At 44.0% G+C, this 27110-nt stretch overlaps 1 protein-coding gene across 1 annotated transcript in view; it reads left to right on the forward strand.

Moving 5' to 3' along the window:
- Nucleotides 1-13057, forward strand: part of LOC110491065 (von Willebrand factor A domain-containing protein 5B1-like) — a 48654-nt gene extending 35597 nt beyond the window's left edge. The window contains exons 17-22 of the mRNA XM_036946982.2: nt 4791-4928; nt 6213-6335; nt 7034-7105; nt 7484-7553; nt 9828-9951; nt 10041-13057. Coding sequence (XP_036802877.2) covers nt 4791-4928; nt 6213-6335; nt 7034-7105; nt 7484-7553; nt 9828-9951; nt 10041-10787 — 1274 coding nt within the window. The 3' untranslated portion in view covers nt 10788-13057. The remainder of the gene's footprint in view (nt 1-4790; nt 4929-6212; nt 6336-7033; nt 7106-7483; nt 7554-9827; nt 9952-10040) is intronic.
- Nucleotides 13058-27110: the final 14053 nt, after the last annotated feature.

The raw sequence follows: 27110 nt of genomic DNA on the forward strand, positions 1-27110 counted from the left end.
TCATGCTGACTCATGCGTTTACATATGAATTCTTAGAGATGGGTGGGTCTAAGGCTGAAGTTGTGAACATTGCTAAATGGTAGTAAAAATAATTGAATGGCATTTTTCTCCTACTTATCTCCAAAGTTATATAACATATTGTAGCACGTCACCAAGTTCAATAACAAAACATACACCAGTAGCACAACTAGAATGCAAATGGGAAGTTATTAGGGATATTTTTACACTGGGGAAGAAGTGGGAATTCACCAATTACTTCACAGTCCACAGGGCCATCCCAATAAGTAATACTTCAGTGTTTCCAGCGCCCACTTGATCGCTACACAGTCTTTCTCCACAGTGGAATATCTTTGTTTCCGCGGCAACATCTTCCGGCCAATGTACATGACTGTGATAGGATGGCATCCACCCCTGTTTCGGACACATCGGTCTGTACCACCAGTGGTTTGGAGAAGTCCGGTGTCACCAGCACGGGTCCAGAACACAGTGCTCCCTTTAGGTCCTGGAAGGCTTTCTCCGTCTCCTCGGTCCACATCACCTGGGCTGGTAGATGGCTCCTGGTCAGTTCTGTCAGGGGGCTGGCTAGGGAGGCAAAGTGTGGAATAAGTCTCCGGTAGTAACTAGTCAACCCCGCAAACGTGCGTACCTGCTTCTTTGTGAAGGGGCGCCTCCACTTTCTTCACCTGGGGTTTGACACATCCCCTCCCGATCATGTACCCCAGGTACTCAGCCTCCCGCAAGCCGAGCCAATATTTATTTGGGTTCGCTGTTAGCCCTGCCTCCCGTAAGGCCTGCAATACCACACTCACTTGGTTTAGATGTGTCTCCCACTCGCTCCCCTGGATCACAATATCGTTAATGTATGCCGCCGCGTACTACCAATGGGGTCGGAGAACCCAGTCCATCAACCTCTTGAAGGTGGCCGGGGGCCCGTGCAGCTTCTTATAATGGAACAGTCCGTCCAGGGTGACAAAAGCAGTTTTCTCCCATGCCTCGAGAGCTAAGGGCACCTGCCAATAACCCTTTGTCAGGTCGAGCATGCTTTTAAATCGGGCAGTCCCTAGCCGTTCGATTAATTCATCAATTCAGGGCATGGGGTGGGCGTTGGACATTGAGATTTAATTTACCTTTCTAAAATCATTACAGAATCGAAAGGTGCCGTCTGGTTTCGGCACCAACACAATGGGGCTGCACCACTCACTATTTGACTCTTCGATTATATCAGCTTCCAACATCGTTTTTACCTCGGTCCTGACAGCCTCTCTCCTTGCTTCCGGTAGGGTCTCAACTTCACCTTTTTCCTGGGTTTGGTGATGATGCTGTGCTGTACCAGATCGGTGTATCCTGGTTCACTGGAGAACACATCTTGGTTCCGGCCGACCAACTCCCTCAGCTCCTGCTTCTGGGCATGGCTCAGCTGCTTCCCCATTGGCACCTCCATCGGCTCAGTCTCTGTGGTAGCCTTTATCCGGAAAATAGAGTACATCACATGCATTCCATTTCTTTCGCAAATTCACATAGTAAATCTGGGTCAGATGCCTACGTACCGGCTGTCTGACCCTATAGTTAACTGCACCCACCTTCTCAATGACATTGTATGGCATGCTCCATCGGGCCAAAAACATACATTCTGCTGTGTTGACAAACACTTGGTCTCCTGGCTGAAAGTCCCTTCGTTGTGCTCCTCTGTTGTACACCCGCGCTTGGGCCTCCATCATATGTTCCCGTACCAGGGGCCACAGGGTTGCCATCCGGTTGCTGTTCCCAGGCTTCTTTAGCCACGTCCAGCAGTCCTCGGGGGTTATCTCCCGTACAGGAGTTCAAAGGGAGAGAATCCTGTTGAAGCTAGGAGCACTTCTCAGATTGAGAACATCAGGTAGGGTAGCAGCTGGTCCCAATTCTTTCCGTCAGCCTCCATCAACTTCTTTTTCATCTGCTTCAGGGTTTGATTGAATCTTTCCACCAATCCATCTGTCTGAGGGTGATACACTGAGGTGAGCAACTGGGTTATTTTCATTAGCTTGCATAGATTCTTCATGATCCGTGACATGAACGGGGAGCCCTGGTCGGTCAATCTCTCGTCAGGAATGCCTACCCGGGAGAACAGCATGACCAACTCACATGCAATTCCCTTGGTGGCCATGGTGCGCAGGAGAATGGCTTCTGGGTACCTGGTGCATAATTCAGAATCACCCGAATGTATTGGTGCCTTCAGTTGCTCTTCTGGTTGAGGTCCCACCAGGTCCATTGCAGCCCTGCTGAAAGGAACTGAAATAATGGGTAGGGCTATTAAGGGACTGGGAAAATGGGGTTTTGGCACCACCTGTGGGCACTCTGTGCAACTACAGCAGTATTCTTCCACTGCTTTCTTCACTCCTGGCCAGTAAAATCATGCCTTGATCCTGTCTAAGGTCTTCTCCACCCCTAGGTGAGCCCCAAGAAGATGTGAGTGTGCCAACTTCAGGACAGATGTTACAAAGGGACGAGGCACCAACAACAACTCCAGACATTCATCATTCTTCTTCACGGCCTGATATAGCAACTTCTTTATAGAGAAATGGGGGTAGGTTATTTGACTTACCCCCTCCACGGGCTTTCTGTCCACCACGGTCACCTGCTGGAGAGCACTGGCCAAGTTGGGATCCTCCAGTTGGGCCGTGCCGAACCGGCCCGCTAGAGAGGCGGGCTCTGGTGCCAACTCATGGTCCATTGGGAACATGTCTTCCAGACTCGCCACCTCTCCCTCCAGTCTGGCTTACAAAGCCACCTGTTGGCCTTCCACCAGTACTACCAGCTGATCTGCGTGTTAGCTTGGCTGGCTAACTATTTAGCTTCGAACGGGAGAGAGCGTATCAGTTTATCTATGACCACTTTCGATGGTCGTGAGCGTCAGGGGTTTAGCAGTTAGCCTGCTCTTGGCCAACCCAATTAGATCATGCATTTGTGATCGGCGGGATGCTGTAAGATCATACGCCCAATCATGGAATCTTTGTGTCCTGCTAATCAAGGTGTAACCATACCGGTGCAGGATTTCCTTTTTCAGCACCCTGTAATGCATCACCTGGTCAACCGTCAGATCCTGATAGGTCTTCTGTGTCGCGCCCGACAGGAAGGGTGCAGGTAGGCTGGCCCATTGCTCATGGGGCCATTTCTCCTTAGCCGCCGTCCTCTCGAAAGCATGTAGGTAAGCCTCAATGTCAACAGCCTCTGTCAGCTTCAGTATAAACCTACTGGGTTTGGGACGAGAGACTGCTGCGCCTGCCGCTATGCCGGCCTGGGCGGCTGTCAGCTGGCTGAGTTCAGCTTGCAGGAGAGCATTCAAATCAAATCAAAATGTTTTATATAACCCTTTGTACATCAGCTGATATCTCAGTGCTGTACAGAAACCCAGCCTAAAACCCCAAACAGCAAGCAATGCAGGTGTAGAAGCACGGTGGCTAGGAAAAACTCCCTAGAAAGGCCAAAACCTAGGAAGAAACCTAGAGAGGAACCAGGCTATGTGGGGTGGCCAGTCCTCTTCTGGCTGTGCCGGGTGGAGATTATAACAGAACATGGCCAAGATGTTCAAATGTTCATAAATGACCAGCATGGTCAAATAATAATAAGGCAGAACAGTTGAAACTGGAGCAGCAGCATGGCCAGGTGGACTGGGGACAGCAAGGAGTCATCATGTCAGGTAGTCCTGAGGCATGGTCCTAGGGCTCAGATCCTCCGAGAGAGAGAAAGAAAGAGAGAAAGAGAGAGAGGACACTTAAATTCACACAGGACACCGAATAGGACAGGAGAAGTACTCCAGATATAACAAACTGACCCTAGCCCCCCGACACACTACTGCAGCATAAATACTGGAGGCTGAGACAGGAGGGGTCAGGAGACACTGTGGCCCAATCCGAGGACACCCCCGGACAGGGCCAAACAGGAAGGACATTCTGGTGACGCTGTTCCGCCAGCAGCTCCTGATGCATAGCCTGCTGTGCTATGTTCGCCTCCACTAGCTGTTTCACCAAGTCTTCCATTGTGCTTTGTGTCTGTTTCGTTATTGAGCTTGGTTTGGCCTCTCCACATTCTCCACCATATGTAGCACGCTCAAGGGTGTGGGGTTTCCACATCACCAAGTTCAATAACAAAACATACACCAGTAGCACAACTAGAATGCAAATGGGAAGTTCTTAGGGATTTTTGTACACTGGGGAAGAAGGGGGAATTCACCAATTACTTCACAGTCCACAAGCCATTCTCGTTGTCTGTTCCGTTCTCCAGGGGTAATCCTAAAACTCGGGTCCTCAGCCAATGCAGTACACAAGTGGGGTAATCCGACAGTCCAGGTCACAACGGGTAGTCTCACAGATATTATTCTCTCTTCTCCCACTCTGACCCTTTGTGCAGGCTGCTTCCTCCTTTATCCCCAAGCAATCCCTGGCTTAACGATCTACAGCCTTGTCTATTTGGGGCAGGAAGTCCATATAAGGCTCGGGGGTGGAGCCAGTGGGCTGCAAGATATCTCCCCTCAATAACCACTCACCTCTCCCTGCCGTCTGCCACAACGTTTATCACATTTCCCCTAACTGCAGTGTATGATACACCATTTTGAAGCTCTGAATCTGTAGAAAAAGCTAACCTTGAAAATTTGACACAACCTGAATTCAGTCATAAATGGTATCCTTCGGAGTGATTGTCTTTTATTGTTTTGTTTTGGTAATAGTTTACTCCTTCAAATCAGTTTTATAATGGAATTTATGTAAATCAAAGATGATAAGGTGTTAACAGGTTAATAACATGTTATTTTCCAGGTTCTGGCAGAAGATGCCAGTTGTATGCCATCCACACCAGCAAGGCCTGTAACATTCTCAGTAAATACACTGCATTTGTCCCTGTTGATCTGGACACTAATGAATATCTACAGACCTTAATCGACTACATCAACCCAGGTGAGACACTCCTGTTCATTTTTATTTAACCAGGTAGGCCAGTTGAGAACAAGTTCTCATTTACAACTGTGACCTGGCCAAGATAAAGCAGAGCAGTGCGACAAAAACAACAACACAGAGTTAAAGCTGAAGCTCGTCTGGAGGTTTGTTAACATAGTGTCCAAAGAAGGGCCAGATGTAAACCGAATGGTGTCGTCTGTGCAGAGGTGGATCAGAGAATCACCAGCAGCAAGAGCGACATCATTGATATTTACAGAGAAAAGAGTCTGCCCGAGAATTGAACCCTTTGGCCTCCCCATATAGACTGCCAGAGGTCCGGACAATAGGCCCCCTGATTTGACACACTGAACTCTGTCTGAGAAGTAGTTGGTGAAACGGGCAAGGCAGTCATTTGAGAAACCAAGGCTATTGAGTCTGCCGATAAGAATGCGATGATTGACAGAGTTGAAAGCCTTGGCCAGGTCGATGAAGACGGCTGCACAGTACGGTCTTTTATCGATGGCGGTTATGATATCATTTAGGACCTTGAGCATGGCTGAGGTGCCCCCATGACCAGCTCAGAAACCAGATTGCGTAGTGGAGAAGGTACGTGGGATTCAAAATGGTCGGTGATCTGTTTGTTAACTTGTCTTTTGAAGATTTTAGAAATGCAGAGCAGGATGGATATAGGTCTAACAGTTTGGGTCTAGAGCGTCTCCCCCTTTGAAGAGGGGGATGACCGCGGCAGCTTTCCAATCTTTGGGGATCTCAGACGATACGAAAGAGAGGTTGAACAGGCTAGTAATAGGGTTTGCAACAATTTCGTTTGATAATTTCAGAAAGAGAGGGTCCAGATTGTCTAGCCCAGCTGATTTGTAGGGATACAGAATTTGCGGAACATTTTTCGGAACATCAGCTGGGATGGGGGGGGGGGGGGGGGGTTCAGAGCTGTTGGCCGAGGTAGGGGTAGCCGTAGAAAATGCTTATTGAAATTAGCGATTATCGTAGATTTATCGGTGGTGACAGTGTTTCCTAGCCTCAGTGCAGTGGGCAGCTGGGAGGAGTTGCTCTTATTCTCCATGGAGAAAGTTATTCTCCAAAACTTTTTAGAATTCTTGGTATGCATACGTTCACATTGAATGGATGGGAGTTTTTTTAATGCTTATTTTAACCATTGACTCTTCTTCAGACCTTTATTAAAAATCAAGGTAACTTTGTCCTTTAATACCACAAATGTGAACAGTTCTAAGACTGCTGTCATCCTTTAGGTTAGGAAATACACTGTGTCTCTGTTGGGTGTTTCAGGTGAGGGTCTGAAGTGGGGCTCTCGCTCGGGGAGCAGGAAGAACCAGGTTTACTCCATCGGACTGGGCCGCTCCCAGTCTGGCTGCATGTCAGAGGAGGCTGAGGACGGGCATCTGCACCCCAGTAAGACCTTTACCGTACTACATATTAGAAGAATGTGTGAAAATGTGTGACAGGTGATAGTTTGAAGAGGTCATACACCTGCCAAACAGACAGATCTGACAGGTTTTTAGTCATTTCTATATGAAAAGCTTCATTCCAAAACGCTATTTTCAGAAATGTTGAAATTAGCTTTTATTGTTTAAAGAAGTTATGAAATAGGTTGTGTGTTTTTTGACTATCTAATTGTGGCATGGGGTTGTGCAATGACAGACATGTATTTGTTCGAAATCTATCAATTGATGGTTTCATTTCAGAGGGACAAATAATCGTGTTTTTAGGCAAAACGCTATATATCCGCCTCACTCTCAGAAAAACAAGTAGTACTGCTAGGTTTCAGTCAAATGTAACAAATAACTACATTCAATTTAAAAAAACTGTACAAAGAATACATCTGTGAACAATATTTTTGAATCAATACAGTAATGTGAGATCTGTATGTAAAACATTTACATTTTATATTTGAGTAATTAAGCAGATGATCTTATCCAGAGCAACTTACAGTTAGTGCATTCATATTAACATAGCTAGGTGAGACAACCACATACCACAGTCAAATGAATGAATATGCTTTGAGTGTTTTACCTGTGTAGTATACTATTCATGTTGTCCACAGTGAAACTTTTCAAATGACATTGACCTATCTTTTTGCTGGGTTTTAGGTGTGGAAGATGGGGCCTCTCCATGCAGCACCCCCTCATCCTCTGGCTGGGAAAGAAGCAGCTTTACAAATGGTGAGTTTTTATCTGGCCTGTTTTGCTTTCATGGAAAATCACTGGCTCGCAAATAATATTAATGTCTTCATTAAAAAGCCCATTTGTTTTCTTATGGTCTACATTGATAGCGTCTAAACATGCACGCTCACACACACACACACACACACACACACACACACACACACACACACACACACACACACACACACACACACACACAGATAGATAGATTGTGTTTGTCCTCTGCTGTGGCATCCAACCTTCTGTGGGTGTCTTATCTGTGTACTGTGTGGTGGTGTCATGTGGAGTGTAGTCGTGATGCTCAGGGTAGAGAGGAGAGAGAGCTAAATGGAAAACTAACTTGACTGATTGTCTTTCTCTCTCTGTCTCTCTCAGCCCCCCAGAGGAGCCCGTCTGTGACCTCAGACCAATCACAGAAGTTGGTGGAGAGCCTCTTCTCAGCCAGGTGGGTGATGGAGAGGGCCAGGGTGGAGAATAAAATACTAACTAGACTGCTAGTGCTGTCTCATTGCCAACTGATAGTTGTTACTTCCGGTTACTCTATAGTCTGAGGGCACCTGCTAGATCTAGTGACTCGAGCTAGGACTGACCCCATTTAGTCGACTGGTTGATTGTTTGGTCGATAGGCGGTTGGTTGACCAATATTTTTTTAGTAGAGCAGTGGCAAATGGAGTGCGTTTGGAAAGTATTCAGACCCTTTGACGTTTTCCACATTTTGTTACGTTACAGCCTTATTCTAAAATGTATGAAATAGTTTTTCCCCCTCATGACAAAGCGAAAACAGGTTTACATATTTTTGCACATTAGTATTCAGAGAATGATGAGGGAAACATTTTAATTTAATCAATTTTAGAATAAGTCTGTAACATAACAACATTTGGGAAAAAAAACATTTTGGCTCATGAGACACCGGTCTGATTCACGCCTGTCTGAGTGGACTAATCCATTGAATAGGCCATATGGATGGCACACCAGTATCACCAGTAGTATATTTAGCCTATCATTAATTTCCATCATTTCTCATCTACAATGTTTGTTTGGTTAAGGTCATTTCTGTTAATACATTCAATATATTAACTGATACAGTCTTACTAGGCTACACGTGTTTTTGCTTATTTCATTCCATTTACGAGTTGTTCATTTATTAATTGTCTTTTTCTTGGAGCGCTCCTGTCAATTTTGAGTAAGGACACCCATCTGATTACGTGTAGAAGTAGGCCTAGGCTACCTGGCCTGGGCGCAAATGTAGGCCTATAAATGTGCCCATTTTGGGATCTGCTACTATCTCTGATTGTCATAACTCACCATTACTGTGGAGCTTCCCAAGGTATTTTTTTTATTTTGCCTCAAACAGCAAGTAAACAAAGTCTGTTTTTACATCCATTGAGAGTTCCTCAACATAGCCTATTTAAAAATCTTTCCAGATTTCTCCCTTTCGATAACCACTCAGCATGAAAGGGGACAAAATGTCATGTGTTATTTTTTCTTTAACTAGAAATGCAAATTGATTTCTGATTCGAATAATATTATTTGACAGATCATACACGTAAAGTTAGCTAGTGAGCCAGAAAGCTAACATTCGTTGGCTAACTAACAGAACGCTTTAACTTGCAATAAAAATGACTTTCTGACTAAATTAGAAACGTTTATCTGAAAATGTAGCTAGACTCTTACCTGTATACATGGATGAACATTTCACGGCAGACTGGAACCATTTAACTATGCTTTATTTGTAGCTACATCTTGTTTGGCCGATTGTTGTGTCAAGTCACTCCGGTTCACACTGACCGTGGCGTGTGCAGAAAGTAGTCCATCACTTTTTCCAACTGAACTGTTGATAGCACCTGCTAAATTCAGGGCATCAATGTTGTCGAGAAAACTTTTGTAGTTCTCGATGGCTAACGTTTAATTTTTTTGAAATGGCGCGGTAGAAAGGACTAGCAACACATACTGAACAGCTCACGTTACAAACAGAAGCATGCTACATGGCAGACCAATCCAAACTCATCTCCCGGCATGTCCAGCCCATTCAGCCAATCATGGCTAGCGGTAAAATTCCTGTCTTTTTCCGTGACTTAACCAACTAGGCTCGGAATTTCAAAAATGTATTTATATTTATGGATGGAATACAAGTTTGTTATTAAGGCACATGAAAGTTCAGATGTTTCAGAAGGCATTTCTACCCAAAAAAAACATTTTGATAAGAAAATAAATGTTTATGTTCACATCCCTCTCCTCTGAAGTAGTGACGTGCGACATTTGCCTAGTTTCCTTAAACAAATCACATATATGGAAAAGTACACGTTTTAACATTTTGTAAGATTAGTTTTAGTTGGGGACATCCCTACTTCGAGTACATTGTTTTTTGTGTGATGTAATGTCACCTTTCTCCATTTCATCCTCATCTCACCCAGTCTTATCTCTCAGGCACACATTACCACTCAGTCGCCTTTTTCCGCTATGCATCATTTGTGCATTTCCCAGTGTTGGAAAAATGTCCCTTTCCCCTCCATTCTCAAAAGGAAAACAATTTCACTTATGTTGAACTATAGGTATGTGCTGAGAATGGCAGGGTTATGCTAGGAGCAGGAAATAAGGGCTGCGTATGCTTCGTTATGTCACAGAGAAAATCCAGTGTATGTATTTGTGCTTACAAATGGCAATGAATGAAACTTGAAGTTGATCTTGAGATGCTGCATCTCTCTCCTGTCCTCTACAGGCTGACTCTCAGCCGGACAAGACTCCTGACCCGGGCTGCCAGGGGCTTCATGTTTGGCTCACACAGCAAAACCAGCAACTCTGTAGGGGAGAGCGAGAATGAAAAAAAAGACTACATTCCTCTGGTGCGTGGTCAGTGGTGACAAAACGCCACCTTTTTGAAAATATAAATGTTTATCTTTTTACACCCTACATCTCCCTCTCTCTGGTACAGGTGTCCTTACAGTTGGCGTGTGGTGCGTTCTGCCTGGACAGCGCTCTGTGTGAGGCCATCAATGTGCACATGGACAAGCTGAAGTGGACATCTCCCTTCACCAGCCACCGGGTCAGTCTGAGTCACCACGTCTCCCACTCAGCCAGTTGCCGCTCAGACAGCAGCACTGCAGAGGACAGCCACAAGTCCACCTCTCCGTCTCCATTTGAGAGCTCAGCTAAGGTAACAGAGACCAGCCTGGCGGGCCACCACCAGACTGGAGACCTGGCTGTCAGCAGCCACAGCCAGACGGGCCACAGCCCCTCACACCTGGCCAGGAGTCTCCGGATGGAGGGTGGGCCAGGATCTTCTCTTTTCTTCCTGGGCGGCCCCTCCACCCCTACCACCTACGCCGAGCCCCCTCTCTACCCTCATTCCCTGACTGACGGGGGATGGGGCTCGGAGTCAGAGAGTGTGGAAACCCCCCCAGCAGCGCCCCTTGGGTCTGAGAAGAGGCTGGATACGGAGGGCATGGTGTGGGCCACGGCTGTAGCCCTGGCCTGGCTGGAGCACAGCTCGGCCAGCTACTTCATAGAGTGGGAGCTGATAGCAGCTAAGGCTAGCATGTGGCTCAGTGCCCAGAGCATCCCTGAAGGAAAGGACTTAGCCTCGGTCAAGTCTGCTGCCAACCAGCTCTTTATCATCCTCAGACACTGGGACGAGAACCTGCAGCTCAACATGCTCTGCTACAACCCCAACAGTGTCTGAAACTGATTGCATCGCATGCACCGTCCTTCACCCCGACATATCCAACTATGCTAACTGACAAACGCTTTACAAACAAAAAAATTGTATTTGCTGTTCTGATGATTTTGTAAGTGAGGTTGTTGTGAGCATTGTGTAGTTGGATTAATCATGTTGTGATAACTTCTAAACATGTCAGAAGCTTCTCAGAGGCATGCTTGTTGTCTCCATGTGGATGGATATAGACCATGCATTCACTAGCTATGGGTCAGTGAAAGAAATCCGAAGTGTTTGCGTAAACATGCTGTAAAGTTACTTGCTGACTGTTTACATATTTGAGAGAAAATATATGTTTTGTTTGTGTTTAATATGTCCATCATATTGATGTCCAATGATGAGAGAATCTGCCAAAACAATACCAATTATTAATATTGCATCTAATGTGTTTGATCGTCACCATCATTTCAAAACCCATATTGTGATAAAAAAATGAGCCTGGTAGCAGATCTGTTTGTGCCGTTTTGCCAACTTTGCGAACTCTTCTTCTCATGTTTAATGTGTTTTTATTGTATTTTCATCAGCCATAAGTGCCTAACAATGATCCAACACAAACAACGATGGCTTATCTGGAATACATATTTGGATGTTTTGCTGATGTCATGCATTGTCCATTCGTCAACATGTTGTTTGAAATACTGTATCAATTGTGTTTCCTTGTAAGAAAATGCTCAGCATGTTTTCTTTGTCGATGTTTTCGTAGTTCTGAATAATTTGATATAACCGTTTTCCTTGGTCCTTGTTATCTTTTACAAGGCATTGTACTTTGCTCTCATATTTACTCATAAACTTGTGTTGTTTTACTCAGGTAATATTATTTTCCTCAGGCTTTGACATTGCATCCATCCCGCTGCATGGAAACCAGGTGTTTGTGTTTTAAAAGATGTATCAACAGTTGGAGCAAAGCAATTCCCCCACAGTCAACCTATTCTGCTGCATTTGGCTGTCGGAGATGAGATCTATGGTGTGTCTTAAATGTCTCCCTATTCCCTTTATAGTGCACTATTTTTGACCAGGGCTCTGGTCAAAAGTATCTCACTGCATAGGGGATAAGGTGCCATTTGGGACGCATCTCTAGAAATGTCATAATGTAATTGTGATCTGTATAAGCTTATAGTGGTTGTGGTGGCTGGCTTTACTTGTGAGAAGTTGTATTTTTCATGTTTCGAGGTCAAATATACTCTACATGACCAAAAGTATGTGGACACCTCCTTGTCAAACATTTCATTCCAAAATCATGGGCATTAATATGGAGTCGGTCCCCCCTTTGCTGCTATAACAGCTTTCACTGTTCTGGGAAGGCTTTCCACTAGATCATTGCTGCAGAGACTTGCTTCCATTCAGCCACAAGAGCATTAGTGAGGTCGGACACTGATGTTGGGCAATTAGGCCTGGCTTGCAATCTGCTTTCCAATTAATCTCAAAGGTATTCGTTGGAGTTGAGGTCAGGGCTCTGTGCAGGCCAGTCAAGTTCTTGTACACGGCATTGTCATGCTGAAACAGGAAAGGGCCTTCCCCAAACTGTTGCCACAAAATTGGAAGCACAGAATCGTCTAGAATGTCATTGTATGACGTATCGTTAAGATTTCCCTTCACTGGAACTAAATGGGCCTAGCCCGAACCATGAAAAACAGCCCCAGACCATTATTCCTCCTCCACCAAAATTGAGTTTGCACTATGGTAGCATTCTCCTGGCATCCGCCAAACCCAGATTCGTCCATCGAACTGCCAGATGGTGAAGCGTGATTCATCACTCCAGAGAACGCGTTCCCACTGCAGACAATATTTATGTGTTACGCGCTTCAGCACTTGGCGGTCCCGTTCTGTGAGCTTGTGTGGCCTACCACTTCGCGGCTGAGCCGTTGTTGCTCCTAGACTTTTCCACTTCACCATAACAGCACTTACTGTTGACCGGGGCAGCTCTAGCAGGGCAGAAATTTGACGAACTGACTTGTTGGAAAGGTGGCATCCTATGACGGTGCCACATTGAAAGTCACTGAGCTCTTAGGCCATTCTACTGACAATGTTTGTCTATGGAGATTGCATGGCTGTGTGCTCAATTTTATCCACCTGTCAGCAATGGGTGTTGCTGAAATAGCCGAATCCACTCATTTGAAAAGGTGTCCACATACTTTTATAAATATGTAGTGTACCTCGCCATTGCTGCTGTGTGTTTTGAAAAGATTGTTGACTGTTTGTTTGGGGGCTGCATGTAATAAAATGTGTTTACTCATAAAGCCGTAAAAGTTTGTATTGAGATAAAGCAAAAACTATTAGTCCCATTGGTCACACAAACAATATAACGAACGTTACCCTGAATGGTGCAGTAGTGGTTTATGTCCAGTTTTATGTTCAGTTAATGACGTTTGGCATTTAAAAATAATTGCACCGAAAGGCAGTACAGTCGTGGACAAAAGTTTTGAGAATGACACAAATATTAATTTTCACAAAGTCTGCTGCCTCAGTTTGTATGATAGCAATTTGCATATACTCCAGAATGTTATGAAGAGGGATCAGTTGAATTGCAATTAATTGCAAAGTCCCTCTTTGCGATGCAAATTAACTGAATCCCCCAAAAACATTTCCACTGCATTTCAGCCCTGCCACAAAAGGACCAGCTGACATCATGTCAGTAATTCTCTCGTTAACACAGGTGTGAGTGTTGACGAGGACAAGGCTGGAGATCACTCTGTCATGCTGATTGAGTTTGAATAACAGACTGGAAGCTTCAAAAGGAGGGTGGTGCTTGGAATCTTTGTTCTTCCTCTGTCAACCATGGTTGCCTGGAAGGAAACACGTGCCGTCATCATTGCTTTGCACAAAAAGGGCTTCACAGTCAAGGATATTGCTGCCAGTAAGATTGCACATAAATCAACCATTTATCGGATCATCAAGAACTTCAAGGAGAGTGGTTCAATTGTTGTGAAGAAGGCTTCAGGGCGCCCAAGAAAGTTCAGCAAGTGCCAGGACCGTCTCCTAAAGATGATTCAGCTGCGGGATCGGGGCACCACCAGTACAGAGCTTGCTCAGGAATGGCAGCAGGCAGGTGTGAGTGCATCTGCACGCACAGTGAGGCGAAGACTTTTGGAGGATGGCCTGGTGTCAAGAAGGCCAGCAAAGAAGCCACTTCTCTCCCGGAAAAACATCAGAGACAGACTAATATTCTGCAAAAGGTACAGTGATTTGACTGCTGAGGACTGGGGTAAAGTCATTTTCTCTGATGAATTCCCTTTCCAATTGTTTGTGGAAAAAATATTGTCCAGAGAAGACAAGGTGAGCGCTACCATCAGTCCTGTGTCATGCCAACAGTAAAGCATCCTGAGACCATTCATGTGTGGGGTTGCTTCTCAGCCAAGGGAGTGGGCTCACTCACAATTTTGCCTAAGAACACAGCCATGAATATAGAATGGTACCAACACATCCTCCGAGAGCAACTTCTCCCAACCATCCAGGAACAGCTTGGTGACGAACAATGCCTTTTCCAGCATGATGGAGCACCTTGCCATAAGATCAAAAGTGATTACTAAGTGGCTCTGGGGAACAAAACATCGATATTTTGGGTCCATGGCCAGGAAACTCCCCAGACATTAATCCCATTGAGAACTTGTGGTCAATCCTCAAGAGGCGAGTGGACAAACAACAACCCACAAATTCTGACAAACTCCAAGCATTGATTATGCAAGAATGGGCTGCCATCAGTCAGGATGTGGCCCAGAAGTTAATTGACAGCATTCCAGGGTGGATTGCAGAGGTCTTGACAAAGAAGGGTCAACACTGCAAATATTGACTCTTTGCATCAACTTCATGTAATTGTCAATAAAAGCCTTTAACACATATGAAATGCTTGTAATTATACTTCAGTATTCCATAGTAACATCTGATAAAAAATATTTAAAGACACTGAAACAGCAAACTTTGTGGAAATTCATATTTGTGTAATTCTCAAAACTTTTGGGTCACGACTACTATTCATAGTCAGTGGATGTTGCGCCACAATTTGAAAACTATGTACACTGAATAAAAATATAAACGCAACGCGCAACAATTTCAAAGTTGTTACTGTTACAGTTCATATAAGGAAATCTGTCAATTCAAATAAATCCATTAGGCCCTAATCTATGGCTTTTCTATGACTGGGAATACAGATAACTTTCAAACAAAAGTATGGGCGTGTACCAGAAAACCAGTCAGTATCTGGTGTGACCACCAATTGCCTCATGCAATTCACATAGAATTGATCAGGCTGTTGATTATGGCCTGTGGAATGTTGTACCGATCCTTTTCAATGGCTGTGCAAAGTTGCCGGATATTGATGGGGAACTAGACCACGTTGACGTACACGTAGATCCAGAGCATCTCAAACATGCACAATTGATGATATGCCTGGTGAGTATGCAGGCCATGGAAGAACTGGGACATTTTCAGCTTCCAGGAATTCTGTACAGATCCTTGCCACATGGGGCTGTGCATTATCATGCTGAAGCATGAGGTGATCCATAAAATGCAAATGTTTTCATTGTTCATAGCTTATGCCTGCCCACACCATAACCCCACTGCCACCATGGGGCACTCTGTTCACAACATTGACATAAGCAAACCACTCGCCCACACAACACAATACACGCTGTCAGCCATCTGCCCGGTACAGTTGAAACCGAGATTCATCCAGGAAGAGCACACTTCTCCAGTGGCCATCAAAGGTGATTATTTCCCACTGAAGTCGGTGAGGATGATGAGCACGCAGATGAGCTTCCCTGAGATGGTTTCTAACAGTTTGTGCAGAAATACTTTGGTTGTGCAAACCCACAGTTTCATCAGCTGTCCTGTTGGCTGTCTCAGACAAGCCCGCAGGTGAAGAAGCTGGATGTGGTGGTCCCGAGCTGGCGTGGTTACACGTGGTCTGCTGTTGTGAGGCCGGTTGGACGTACTGCCAAATTCTCGAAAATTACATTGGAGGCGGCTTATGGTAGAGAAATTAACATTTAATTTTCAGGCAACAGCTCTGGTGGACATTCCTGCAGTTAGCATGCCAATTGCACGTTCCCTAAAAACTTGAGAAATCTGTGGCATTGTGTTGTGTGACACAACTGCACATTTTAGAGTGGCCTTTTATTGTCCCCAGCACAAGATGCCCCTGTGTAATGATCATGTTTAATCAGCTTCTTGATATGCCACACCTGTCAGGTGGATAGATTATCTTGGCAAAGTAGAAATGGTCACTAACAGGGATGTAAAGAAGCGTTTATATTTTTGTTCAGTATAGTTAAAATGCGAAGTTCTCTCATGCAACTGTATAGAATGTCTATACCAAAAGGCCACTATGTTCACTGAAATGAAAATATGTTTTCATATTTTACAGGATCACTCACTAACGACTGCTTGTCAACTCGGTCAGGTAAGCTAGACCTGACTCTTTAACAACAAGTGTAGGAAGGAGCCATGACTTGAGAAAATCAAAGAGCTCATTAGGATAACAACCCATTGGGCAAAAACGATTTGAATCAATGTTGTTTCCACGTCATTTCAACCCCAGAAATCTATGTACTGAAGTTGAATCAACGTGGAAAACTGATTGGATTTGCAAAAAGTCATCAACGTAAGGAAATTTCGTCTTTTGACCTCGTGCAATTTTTGGTTGATTTCATGTTGAATTCACATTAGTTGAAAACTCAACCAAATGTCAATCAAAACTAGACGTTGACCTGACGTCTGTGCCCAGTGGAAAGGATCTGGTCATGCTACCAACACCACGACCTGGTGAAGCACATACCTCTACATAGAGAGAGAGGTGAAGGTAGGGGGAGCGAGAGCGGGGGGAGAGAGAGGGATAGCGATAGAAAGAGAGGGATAGATGGAGGTAGACGGGAGAGAGAGTGTGGGAGAGAGAAAGAGAATGGGAGAGAGATATGGAGAGAGAGAGAGAGCGTGAATAAAGATGAAGCAAGGCTCATTAGTGTAAAGACAGGCGATGCAACAGAAGTCCATCTTGACCATTTCTTTATGAAGATCAAACACAGAGCTACAGCTGGTCCTGTTGCTGGTACACATGGTACACACTACACGCTGCTTTGAAGAGCTACCCTCCAAAGCCAGTGCAGGGGATGGAAATGTGCCCTTCAATTTGAGATATCTACTGCAGCCCTCATCCTCCACATACAACACCCGTTCTGCCAGTCACATTCTGTTGAAGGTCCCCAAAGCACACACACACCTGGGTCACTCGTCTTTTAAGTTCGCTGCTGCTAGCGACTGGAACAAGCTGCAACAAACAGTCAAACTGGACAGTTTTATCTCAATCTCTTTATTCAAAGACTCAATCATGGACATTCTTACTGACAGTTGTGGCTGCTTTGCATGATATATTGTTGTCTCTACTTTCTTGCCCCTTGTGCTGTTGTCTGTGCCCAATACTGTTTGTACCCTGTTTTGTGCTGCTACCATGTTGTGCTGCTTCCATGTGGTGTTGCTACCATGTTGTTGTCATGTTGGGTTGCTACCATGTTGTTGTCATGTGTTGCTGCCATGATATGTTGTTGTCTTATGACTCTCTTTATGTAGTGTTGTGTTGTCTCTCTTGTCGTGATGTGTGTTTTGTCCCAAATTTTTTTACATTTTGTATTTTTTAATCCCAGCTCCTTTCCCCGCAGGAGGCCTTTTGCCTTTTGGTAGGCTGTCATTGTAAATAAGAATTTGTTCTTAACTGACTTGCCTAGTTGAATAAAGGTTCAATACATTTTTGTACATTTTAGTCATTTAGCCCTCATCTCAAGCCCTCATCCAGAAAAAGTGCGAGTGTAAGTTCAGAAAAGGTTGGGGTGAGGAGGGTTTGCAGGCGGTGCTGTGGTTTTATTTAAGATACTCTTTGAAGAGGTAGGGTTTGGGATTTTTTCAGAAGAAGGGCAGGGACCCTGCTAACCTAGCTTCAGGCGGAAGCTGGTTCCACCATTGGGGTACCAGGATAGAGAAGAGTTTGGACTGGGCTGAGCGGGAGCTGCACTCCTGCAAAGGTGGGGGTGGCCAAGAGACCAAAGATGTCAGAACGGAGTGCTTGGGTTGGGATGTAGGTAGTGTGGAAGGACCACCAGAGGGCAGGCTGCTCCCACGGACAGTAGCCCAGCCCGGCATGTGAGTCAAGGTGATCAGAGGCAGTTAAGCACAGCTGACAGTACTAATGAGCTATTCTCTTTCCCCGACAAGAGAGAGGAGGGAACCGTCAGAGAGGGGAGAAAAGAGTGTTTGTTTCTACAAAGGAGAGGACATACCTTTCAGAAGGGAGAAGGGGACACACCACCTCTTGGGGATGGTCACCATGGATCCGGACGACCACCTGAAGGGAGCTCTCCACGGACTGATCGTGAAGGCGGTGACACACCCGTGATTTATGTTATAGTTTAAAGATACTCACCTGTGTTCCTTGTTCTTGTGAAGATGTGTGTTTTCCTTGGGATATCATCCTTGGGATATCATCCTTTATTGTGTTGAAGTGTTTGAGAAGGGAAAAAAAATACCTCAATAGAGAACTTGGTTTAACTAATAAAACCTGCTCCTGAATCGTTTATTCCACCTTTCCGCTGTAGAGCAACCTCCAAGTACTTGGTCCGCTCACAGTAGGGAAGTTCAGTTCCTCTTGCTGCTCCGCAGGCAAGTACCATGGTCTTGAAGTGGATGCGAGCTTCGACTGGAAGCCAGTGGCATGTGCAGAGGAGCGGGGTGACATGGGAGAACTTGAGAAGGTTGAACACCAGGCGGGCTACAATGTTCTGAGAGATTTGCAGGGGTTTAATGGCACAAAGTGGGGAGCCCAGCCAACAGCAAGTTGCAGTAGTCCAGGATTAGGACCTGTGCCGGCTTCCTGTATGAGATAGGGTCATACTCTACGGATGTTGTAGAGCGGGGTACTCATTTCTTACCCTATGAAGTCTGTAGCCAACTGGTTTTCTGTTCTACCTGATACTTAATTGCACATAGAGTTGAGTTTGAGGTTTGTAGGGAACTAACCTGCAGGAGAGAGTCACTGTTTTGATGTTTGCAGAGAACGACAGGGTGTTGTCAGGGTCACGTCAAGGTTATTTGCACTCTGGGAGGGGTACACCGTGGAGTTGTCAACTGTGATGGAGAGGTCTTGGAGCGGGTAGGCCTTTCCCTGGAGGAAGAGCATCTCTGTCTTGTTGAGCTTGAGGTGGTGTTCCGACATCCAAGCTAAGATATCTGCCAGGCATGCAGATATAGTGTCGCCGTCGGGGGGGTGGGGGGGGGAGTAGTTGAGTGTCATCCGCATAGCAATGATAGGATAGACCATGTGAGGGTATGACAGAGCCAAGTGACTTGTTGTAACGAGAGGAGAGGGCCTAGAATCGAGAGTGCGAGTATGTGGTGCAGACACAGATCCTCTCCACGTCACCTGATAGGAGCGGCCTGCCAGGTAGGATGCAATCCAAGAGAGTGCAGAGCCTGAGACGCCCAGTCCTGAGAGGGTGGAGAGAAGGAACTGATGGTTCACTGTGTCAAAGGCAGAGGATAGATCTTGGAGGATGAGGAGAAAGAGAGAGTCAGCTTTGGCAGTGTGGAAAGCCCCAGTAACAAAGAATAGATCAGTCTTGGTTGAGTGACCCATCTTGAAACCTAACTGGTTAGGGTCAAGAAGATCGTTCTGAGAGAGATGGTGAGAGAGTTGGTCATAGACAGCGCAATCGAGTGTTTTGCAAAGAAAATAACAGGTACTGGTCTGTAGTTTTTGACATCAGAGGAGTCGAGTGTTGGTTTCTTAAGGAGGGGAGCAACTCTGCCATTTTGAAGTCACAGGGGATGCAGCCACTGGTCAGAAATGAGTTAATGGGGGATGTGAGGAATGGAGAAGGTCTCCAGAGATGGTCTGGAGAAGGGAGGAAGGGATGGGGTTGAGTTTAGCTTTCTTCCATTTTCGCTCGGCTTACCGCAGCCCTGTTCTGTAAGCTCGCAAAGAGTCACTCAGACACGGAGCAGGAAGGGAGAGCCGGCCGGGAGGAAAGGGGACAGTGTCATAGGATGCGGTCATAGGATGCGGAATGGGAGGAGAGTAGGGTCGAAGAAGCAGAATCAGGAGACGGGAGGTAGAAGGATTTAGCAGAAGGGAGAGATGATAGGATAGAAGAGGCCAGAACAGTGGGAGAGAGAGAGCAAAGATTGCAATGGCTCATGACCATCTGGGTAGGGGCTGAGTGGCTAGGGTTGGAGGAGACGGGGACAGAAAAGGAAACAACGTAGTGATTTGAGACCTGGAGTGGGGTTGCAGTGAGATCGTAAAGATGAGGTCAAGAGTATTGCCTGCCTTGTGAGTGGACTGGGAAAGGGTGAGGTCAAAGGAGGCAAAATAGTTAGAAATAAATGAATCGAAGGCAGCAGTCGGGAGGTTGAAGTCTCCATGTACAAAGAGCATTGAGCCATCATCAGGAAAATGAGCTCGAAAGGCAACCTCAGCAACCCTTCAACTATGATGGAGTGAGACAGGATTTTTCTGCAAGCCACAGACAGTGGCACCAGGGATTGCCATGAAATTAGATTGTGCTCTTTCATTCTCTGACATTAGTGTGCCAAGAGTGTGCAAAGCTGACATCAAGGCAAAGGGTGGCTACTTTGAAGAATCTAAAATATATTTTGATTTGTATAACACTTTTTTTTGGTTATTACATGATTCCATATGGGTTATTTCATAGTTTGGATGTCTTCACTATTATTCTACAATGTAGGAAATTGTCAAAATAAAGAAAAAACATGGAATGAGTAGGTGTGTCCAAACTTTTGACTGGTAGTGTATATATATTCTTCAAAGAACTTTGAGGATCTTAGAACTCTTGTTGAACCCTTATTTTTTATTAGATTTTTTAGTGTAGCCCCCCTCCGTTATGCATATTATTATTATTATTAATGACAACAATAACACACTATAATTTTAGTGGCAAAAAAATGAAATATGAGGTAAACTCCCAGCAGAGCCCCAAGTCCAATGGGTATATCCTCTGGCGTGTTGATGTTAATGTGTTGATGTTCTCCATATTCATAGCCAGAATGATTTTGCAGTGCATGATGATAGAACAGGTTTCCTGTTATCAAAAAGAAAGGAGGACCAAGGCACTCTTCATATAATGAATTAAAATGCCTTTATTTGTATGGCATGTTCAATAGAAACGTATTATCTTCTTCCAAAAGTCCACAAGAATATTGAAAACCACCCCAGGCAGACCAGTCATTAGTGGCAATGAAAGTCTGACAGAACCCATCTCTAAGTACACTGAATACTTTATTAAGCCTTTTCTGACGTCACTCCCAGTCTATCTTCAAGATACCACAGACGTGTTGAACAAAATGAAGGAATTGAACAATATAGGTACAGCTTCCTTTTTAGTCCCCATGGATGTGGAGTCTCTATACACCACCATTGAGCATGAACAAGGATTGGCAGCAATGCACCATTTTGAGTACCCGACCTGAGACTGAGATGCCTCCTCCAGAATTCATTGTCTCACTGACTGAATGGACTCTTAATAATAACATCTTTGTCTTTCAGGACCATATTTTTAAACAGGTTAAAGGGTGTGCCATGGGAGCTTGCTACAGCCCTTCCTACACTGGTTTGTACTTAGGTAAATGGGTAAATGACTTCATTTTGGATCCTTCTAATAACCATTTTTTTGACCGGATTATATGGTGGGGACGCTATATTGATGATGTTTGCCTGTTCTGGTCCGGCTCAGAAGATGAACTTATTTCCTTCCACCAATACCTTAACAGTATTAACCCTAACATCAAACTAACTATGGAGTACAGCAAGGATAATTCATTTTTTGGACCTTGACATCAGTAAAAAAGGACAAAGATTGTTTGCACACATCAATCCTTAGGAAGCCTACAGATGGTAATACCATTCTAAGGGCAGACAGATTTCACCCCAAAAGGCTAAAAGAGAACATTCTATATGGCCAATTCCAAAGAGTCCGCAGAATTTTCGATCAGGAAACAGACTGCAGTGTAAAATCTGCTGAATTGGAGAATCGCTTCTTGAATAGGGGCTAGGTCCTGAAAGATGCAGGTACTTGACAGAGAGACCTTGTTGCGAAGGGGAGAGCCTTGTGGTACATCAGAGAGTGTACTTTGTTAGAAAATACAGCACTGAAGCAGAGAAAATTAAAATGATCATTCAAAATAATTGGGGGAATCATCCAAAGTGATACGCTACTACGCCAAGTCTTTCCTGAGCCACCAGTCATAAGCTTTAAGAGATGTCCTACCCTAAATGACAAATTAGTCCAGAGTTATCTTCCGGGTGACTCTCAAAACACTTAGCTAGACCCCAAACCCAAGGGCTCTTTTAAATGCAACCATTGCAACCATTGCAGAAATATTGCACAGAATAAGTATTTTGTTGACACAGCTTCTAAAATGGAGTATCACGTCAAGCATTTCATTAACTGCAAAACCACTCATGTCATCTACAGATTGGAATGTCCACAGTGCAAGGTGTTCTACATTGGACAGACAAAGAGACGCCTTCAAGAACGCTTAGTGGAACACAAGTATGCCATATGGGTAGGCAATGAAGACTACCCCATGGCAACTACAAGTCCTACAAGTCCTTACACCATGGCAACCCTGCCTCCCTACAACCTATGGGTATTGATCATGTTCCGGCCTCTCTTAGAAAAGGGGACTGTCTTAAACAGTTAAACCAAAGGGAACGTTTTGGGATTTACAAACTACAGGCCACTAAGTACCCTGGTTTAAATGAAGATATGGATTTCTCACCTTTTCTGTAGAGTTGTGATAGGTCTTTTTGCTGTCATCTAGTGGACATTTTGCTCTTTTGCCCTCAGCTATGTTCAGACTGTTGTTGTCTATGTTTGCTGTGTACTATGGAATATATTGCTTTCCTTTTCTTGGTAAATCAAATCCAATTTTATTTGTTACATACACATGGTTAGCAGATGTTAATGCGAGTGAAGCGAAATGCTTGTGCTTCTAGTTCAGACAATGCAGTAATAACCAACGAGTAATCTAACCTAACAATTCCAAAACTACTACCTTATACACACAAGTGTAAAGGGATAAGAATATGTGCATAAAGATAGATGAATGAGTGATGGTACAGAACGGCAAGATGCAGTAGATGGTATCGAGTACAGTATATACATATGAGATGAGTAATGTAGGGCATGTAAACAAAGTGGCATAGTTTAAAGTGGCTAGTGATACATGTATTACATAAAGATGCAGTAGATGATATAGAGTACAGTATATACATATACATATGAGATGAGTAATGTAGGGTATGTAAACATTATATTAAGTAGCATTGTGTAAAGTGGCTAGTGATGTATTTTTACATCAATTTCCATTGTTAAAGTGGCTGGAGTTGAGTCAGTGTGTTGGCAGCAGCCACTCAATGTTAGTGGTGGCTTTTTAACAGTCATATTTAAGGTTAGAACTACCTTTCTAGGCGTTCTGATGCTTCTAGCTTGGAGTAAAACATTTTGATAACATGTCTACAGTATTTCACTTTTTAATGTGTATAATGTGTATAATATTACTTACTAGGTGTTGTCCAATCAATTTTCTAATTAGGGCTGATTGGAAAAAGCTGTTCAAAAGAGGACATTGTATTATCATTTCTTTGTACTCCCTGACTTTGTCTCTATTGAACAAATTAAGGCATTGTAATTAATTATATGAAGAGTGCCTTGGTCCTCCTTTCTTTTTGATAACCAATTTACCCCTTTTACCAAAGAACACCTTCTGTCTACCAAAATCTACTATTGTGTACCTTAGCAGCCCTTCCCTTCCTCCTCCTTTTTTCCCTACAGGTTTCCTGTTATATTCATCAGGGGTATAGGGAGGGTGAAGTCTGTGAATCCAAATGTTTTTAATTGTACATATTTTGAACAAAACATGCACATGACATTGTTTTTTGTGGTAAATGTGAATATAAATAACTGTTTTGATTATGGTTTTCCTACACATACCTTGTCCATAATGTAGAGGCCTATGGGATGTTCATCGAAGAGGTAAGGGAGGAGGATGGTACATGTGATCTGCATAACATACCAATTGACAGTATACCTACAGACACAGACACAAAAGTGAGCAGTTCAGTCATCTGCAACCAATACAGCTAGCCTCCAACATATTCTTAGAGCATTGTCACGTTCTGACTTTAGTTCCTTTGTGATGTCTTTGTGTTAGGATGGTCAGGGTGTGAGTTGGGTGGACAGTCTATGTTCTTTTTTCTATGATTTGGTATTTCTGTGTTTGGCTTGGTATGGTTCTCAATCAGAGGCAGCTGTCAATCGTTGTCCCTGATTGAGAACCATACTTAGGCAGCCTGTTTTCACCCTTGAGTTGTGGGTGATTATATTTTCTGTTTTGTGTCTGCACCAGACAGAACTGTTTCGGTTTCATTTCGGTCTCTTTGTTGTTTTATTATTTAGTGTTCTGAGTTATAATAAATATCATGAACACTTACCATGCTGCGCATTGGTCCCCGATCCTTCCTACTACTCCTCCTCGTCAACCGTTATAAGCATACATATTCTTAATAAACTTTTGGGGACAATTTTCAGTGCCAATAACCCTAAGGTTTTTGTGGAGACATGGGATCAGAGCGTGAAAAGAGCACAGAAAGTCAACCAAATCTGTTTATTTTACATCCATTGCGAATGACAACAGTTCCTCTCTCAATGTGAAAAATCTTTCCAACGCTCGCCCTTGATAACCACCACGCATCAGTGTGAAATAGAACATATGTCTACAGTACTTCCCACGGAGGCTTGGTGGTTACTGAGGGGGAGTGTTGGAAAGATTTTTCGCATTGAGAGAGGAACTGTTGTTATTCACAATAGATGTAAAAAAACACACAAAAAACAGACTTTCTGTGTAATGAAAAGAAAATAACAGAAAACAGCATCAGGAAGTGTCCGGCACGAGTGATGACTGCTCACCTCCAACGCTTGGAAGAGCACTTTGGGACGGACCTACTTCCCAATCCTTTTGACTGTGATCCTGGCTCAGTTGACATGGTAAGTGAAATCGAACAGTTGATTGAGCTGTCATGTGACCGAATGATGCATACAACGCATTCACACGTCACTATGATGGAGTTTTGGTTCCTAAAAGGCTCTGCATGGTTGGTCTGACATCTGCAATGGCTGTACAGCGTTTACTGCAAAGCGGCCTCTGCAGAAGTCAGAGTAAACATATTTTTTGCACTTTGCAGAGCTACCATCAACCAATCATTTCAAGGTGGAGCTATACAGAGCCCTGTGCATTGTTACAAAATTTGAGAGGTGAAAGACAATGCAGTAACGGAGCTTGATTTGGTCACCGCATGCCCCCGGAGGCTCCGCAATTGCATCACACTCTCCATACAAAGCCTCCGACCACATTTTCGGATGAAGCATAAATTGGCTTTGACTCAAAGGGAATACCCTGCCAACTCCCTTTGAGCATTAATGCAGCATTCAAAACAACTGGGAACTCGGACCTGGGAACTCAGAAGTCACCGACTTCTGACTTCAGTGCGTTCAAGACAACTAGGATCTTGGAAAGAAACAAGCTCCGATAGTCATAGGGTTGTGGCGGTCAAGAAGGTGATTGTCAAGCAAATAACTGCCGATCACACGGGAATTGACCATTAATTAACATAAACCTATTTGGCATCTCCCGGCTTCCAAGGCATAGCCTACAAGCCACTGATTGAGGCCTTTGGAACATCTACAGTTTAAAAAGTCTAATATATCCATGTAATATAAGGTACACCTTCACAATAAATCCATTATTTATTTTAGACAGGTCTAAAGAAACATGATATGAAGAAAATGTAGTCTATTTCAGAAGAACAGAATAGCATACTCTGAGTTGTGGTATGTTAGGCCCTGATCTGGCAATTCCATATGGCTGTGGGCTACACTAGTTCATTTAGGAGACACGATTTGCTTAGAATTCCATGGCATTATTTTACACTATTTTATAGTATGAAGAATACAATTGAACATAGCTGAATAAAATAAAATGTGTGCACATGAGGCTATTCTGTGTTGAACAGTTAACAAAGAGTTAACTCAGTTATGTATGTAACTTTAGTTGTGATACAAATGTTGGGCTATATGTTTTGATTTGCAATACATTCTAAGGCTACATGATGCGACTCTAATGATAATTTGAAAAAAGTTGCATGAAAGGCATGAGCTCTGCTTTCTTTTTTTTTGCGCAGGCTGTACACACTTCATCAGTCTCTCATTCACAATTTTACAAGCACTTGATAATGCTCTGAATTACCTGACTGCAACCCGTTTGTGTGCCAGTAATGCACCCTAAAAAAATCCATGTTTTTTTGTGGCCAGTGGCCGTTGTGCCCGTGGGCTGAATGTACTAATTATAATTCTCTTCTCCCGCTGCATGCAGAAGCACCTCTCACTCACATGGCTCTATGGTTGGGTCTTTCTCACAAGCTACAAGTGAAGACAGACATATTGGGGATGCAACTGCATGTATCCTTATCTAATTCCGAGGAGCATATTGAAGATATTGGAAGAATTGTCCACATTTAATTTTCGTCAGTCAACAAGATGAGTAGGCCCAACGAACAGCAAAAACACTAGCCTATGTCAATCTACTATCCTCCATGTTGAGACACTATTAGACTATTTATTTAGATGACAAGCGCAACAATGCGCACACGGCAGTAGGCTATGAGCGTGACAGTTCCATTAGAAGGAAAATACCATCCACAAAAGTGACCACCAAAAGTCACCCAAGTCATAGACTGTTCTCTTTGCTACCGCACGGCAAGCGGTGCCGGAGCGCCAAGTCTAGGTCCAAAAGGCTCTTTAACAGCTTACACCCCCAAGCCATAAGAATGCTGAACAATGAGTCAAATGGCCACCCAGACTATTTGCATTGACCCCCCCCCCTCCCACCTTTGTTTTTACACTGCTGCTACTCACTGTTTATTATCTATGCAAAGTCACTTTACAAATTACTTCGACTAAATGACTAAATCAACTGTGTATAGCCTCATTATTGTTATTATGTTGTGTTCCTTCTTTTGTTGTTGTTGTTTTTTACTTAGTTTATTTAGTAAATGTTTTCTTAATTCTATTTTCTTAAAAAAACATAGTCGGTTAAGGACTTGTAAGTAAGCATTACACGCTAAGGTCTACACCTGTTGTATTCGGCGCATGTGACAAATAAATTAGCCTTGATTTGAAATGTGATTATCAATGTAATTATTTTATTATAAAGGTCCATTTTTATTGTGAAAAT

This window comes from Oncorhynchus mykiss, chromosome 16 (assembly GCF_057628025.1).
Source record: "Oncorhynchus mykiss isolate SJ-2025 chromosome 16, ASM5762802v1, whole genome shotgun sequence".
Taxonomy (NCBI): domain Eukaryota; kingdom Metazoa; phylum Chordata; class Actinopteri; order Salmoniformes; family Salmonidae; genus Oncorhynchus; species Oncorhynchus mykiss.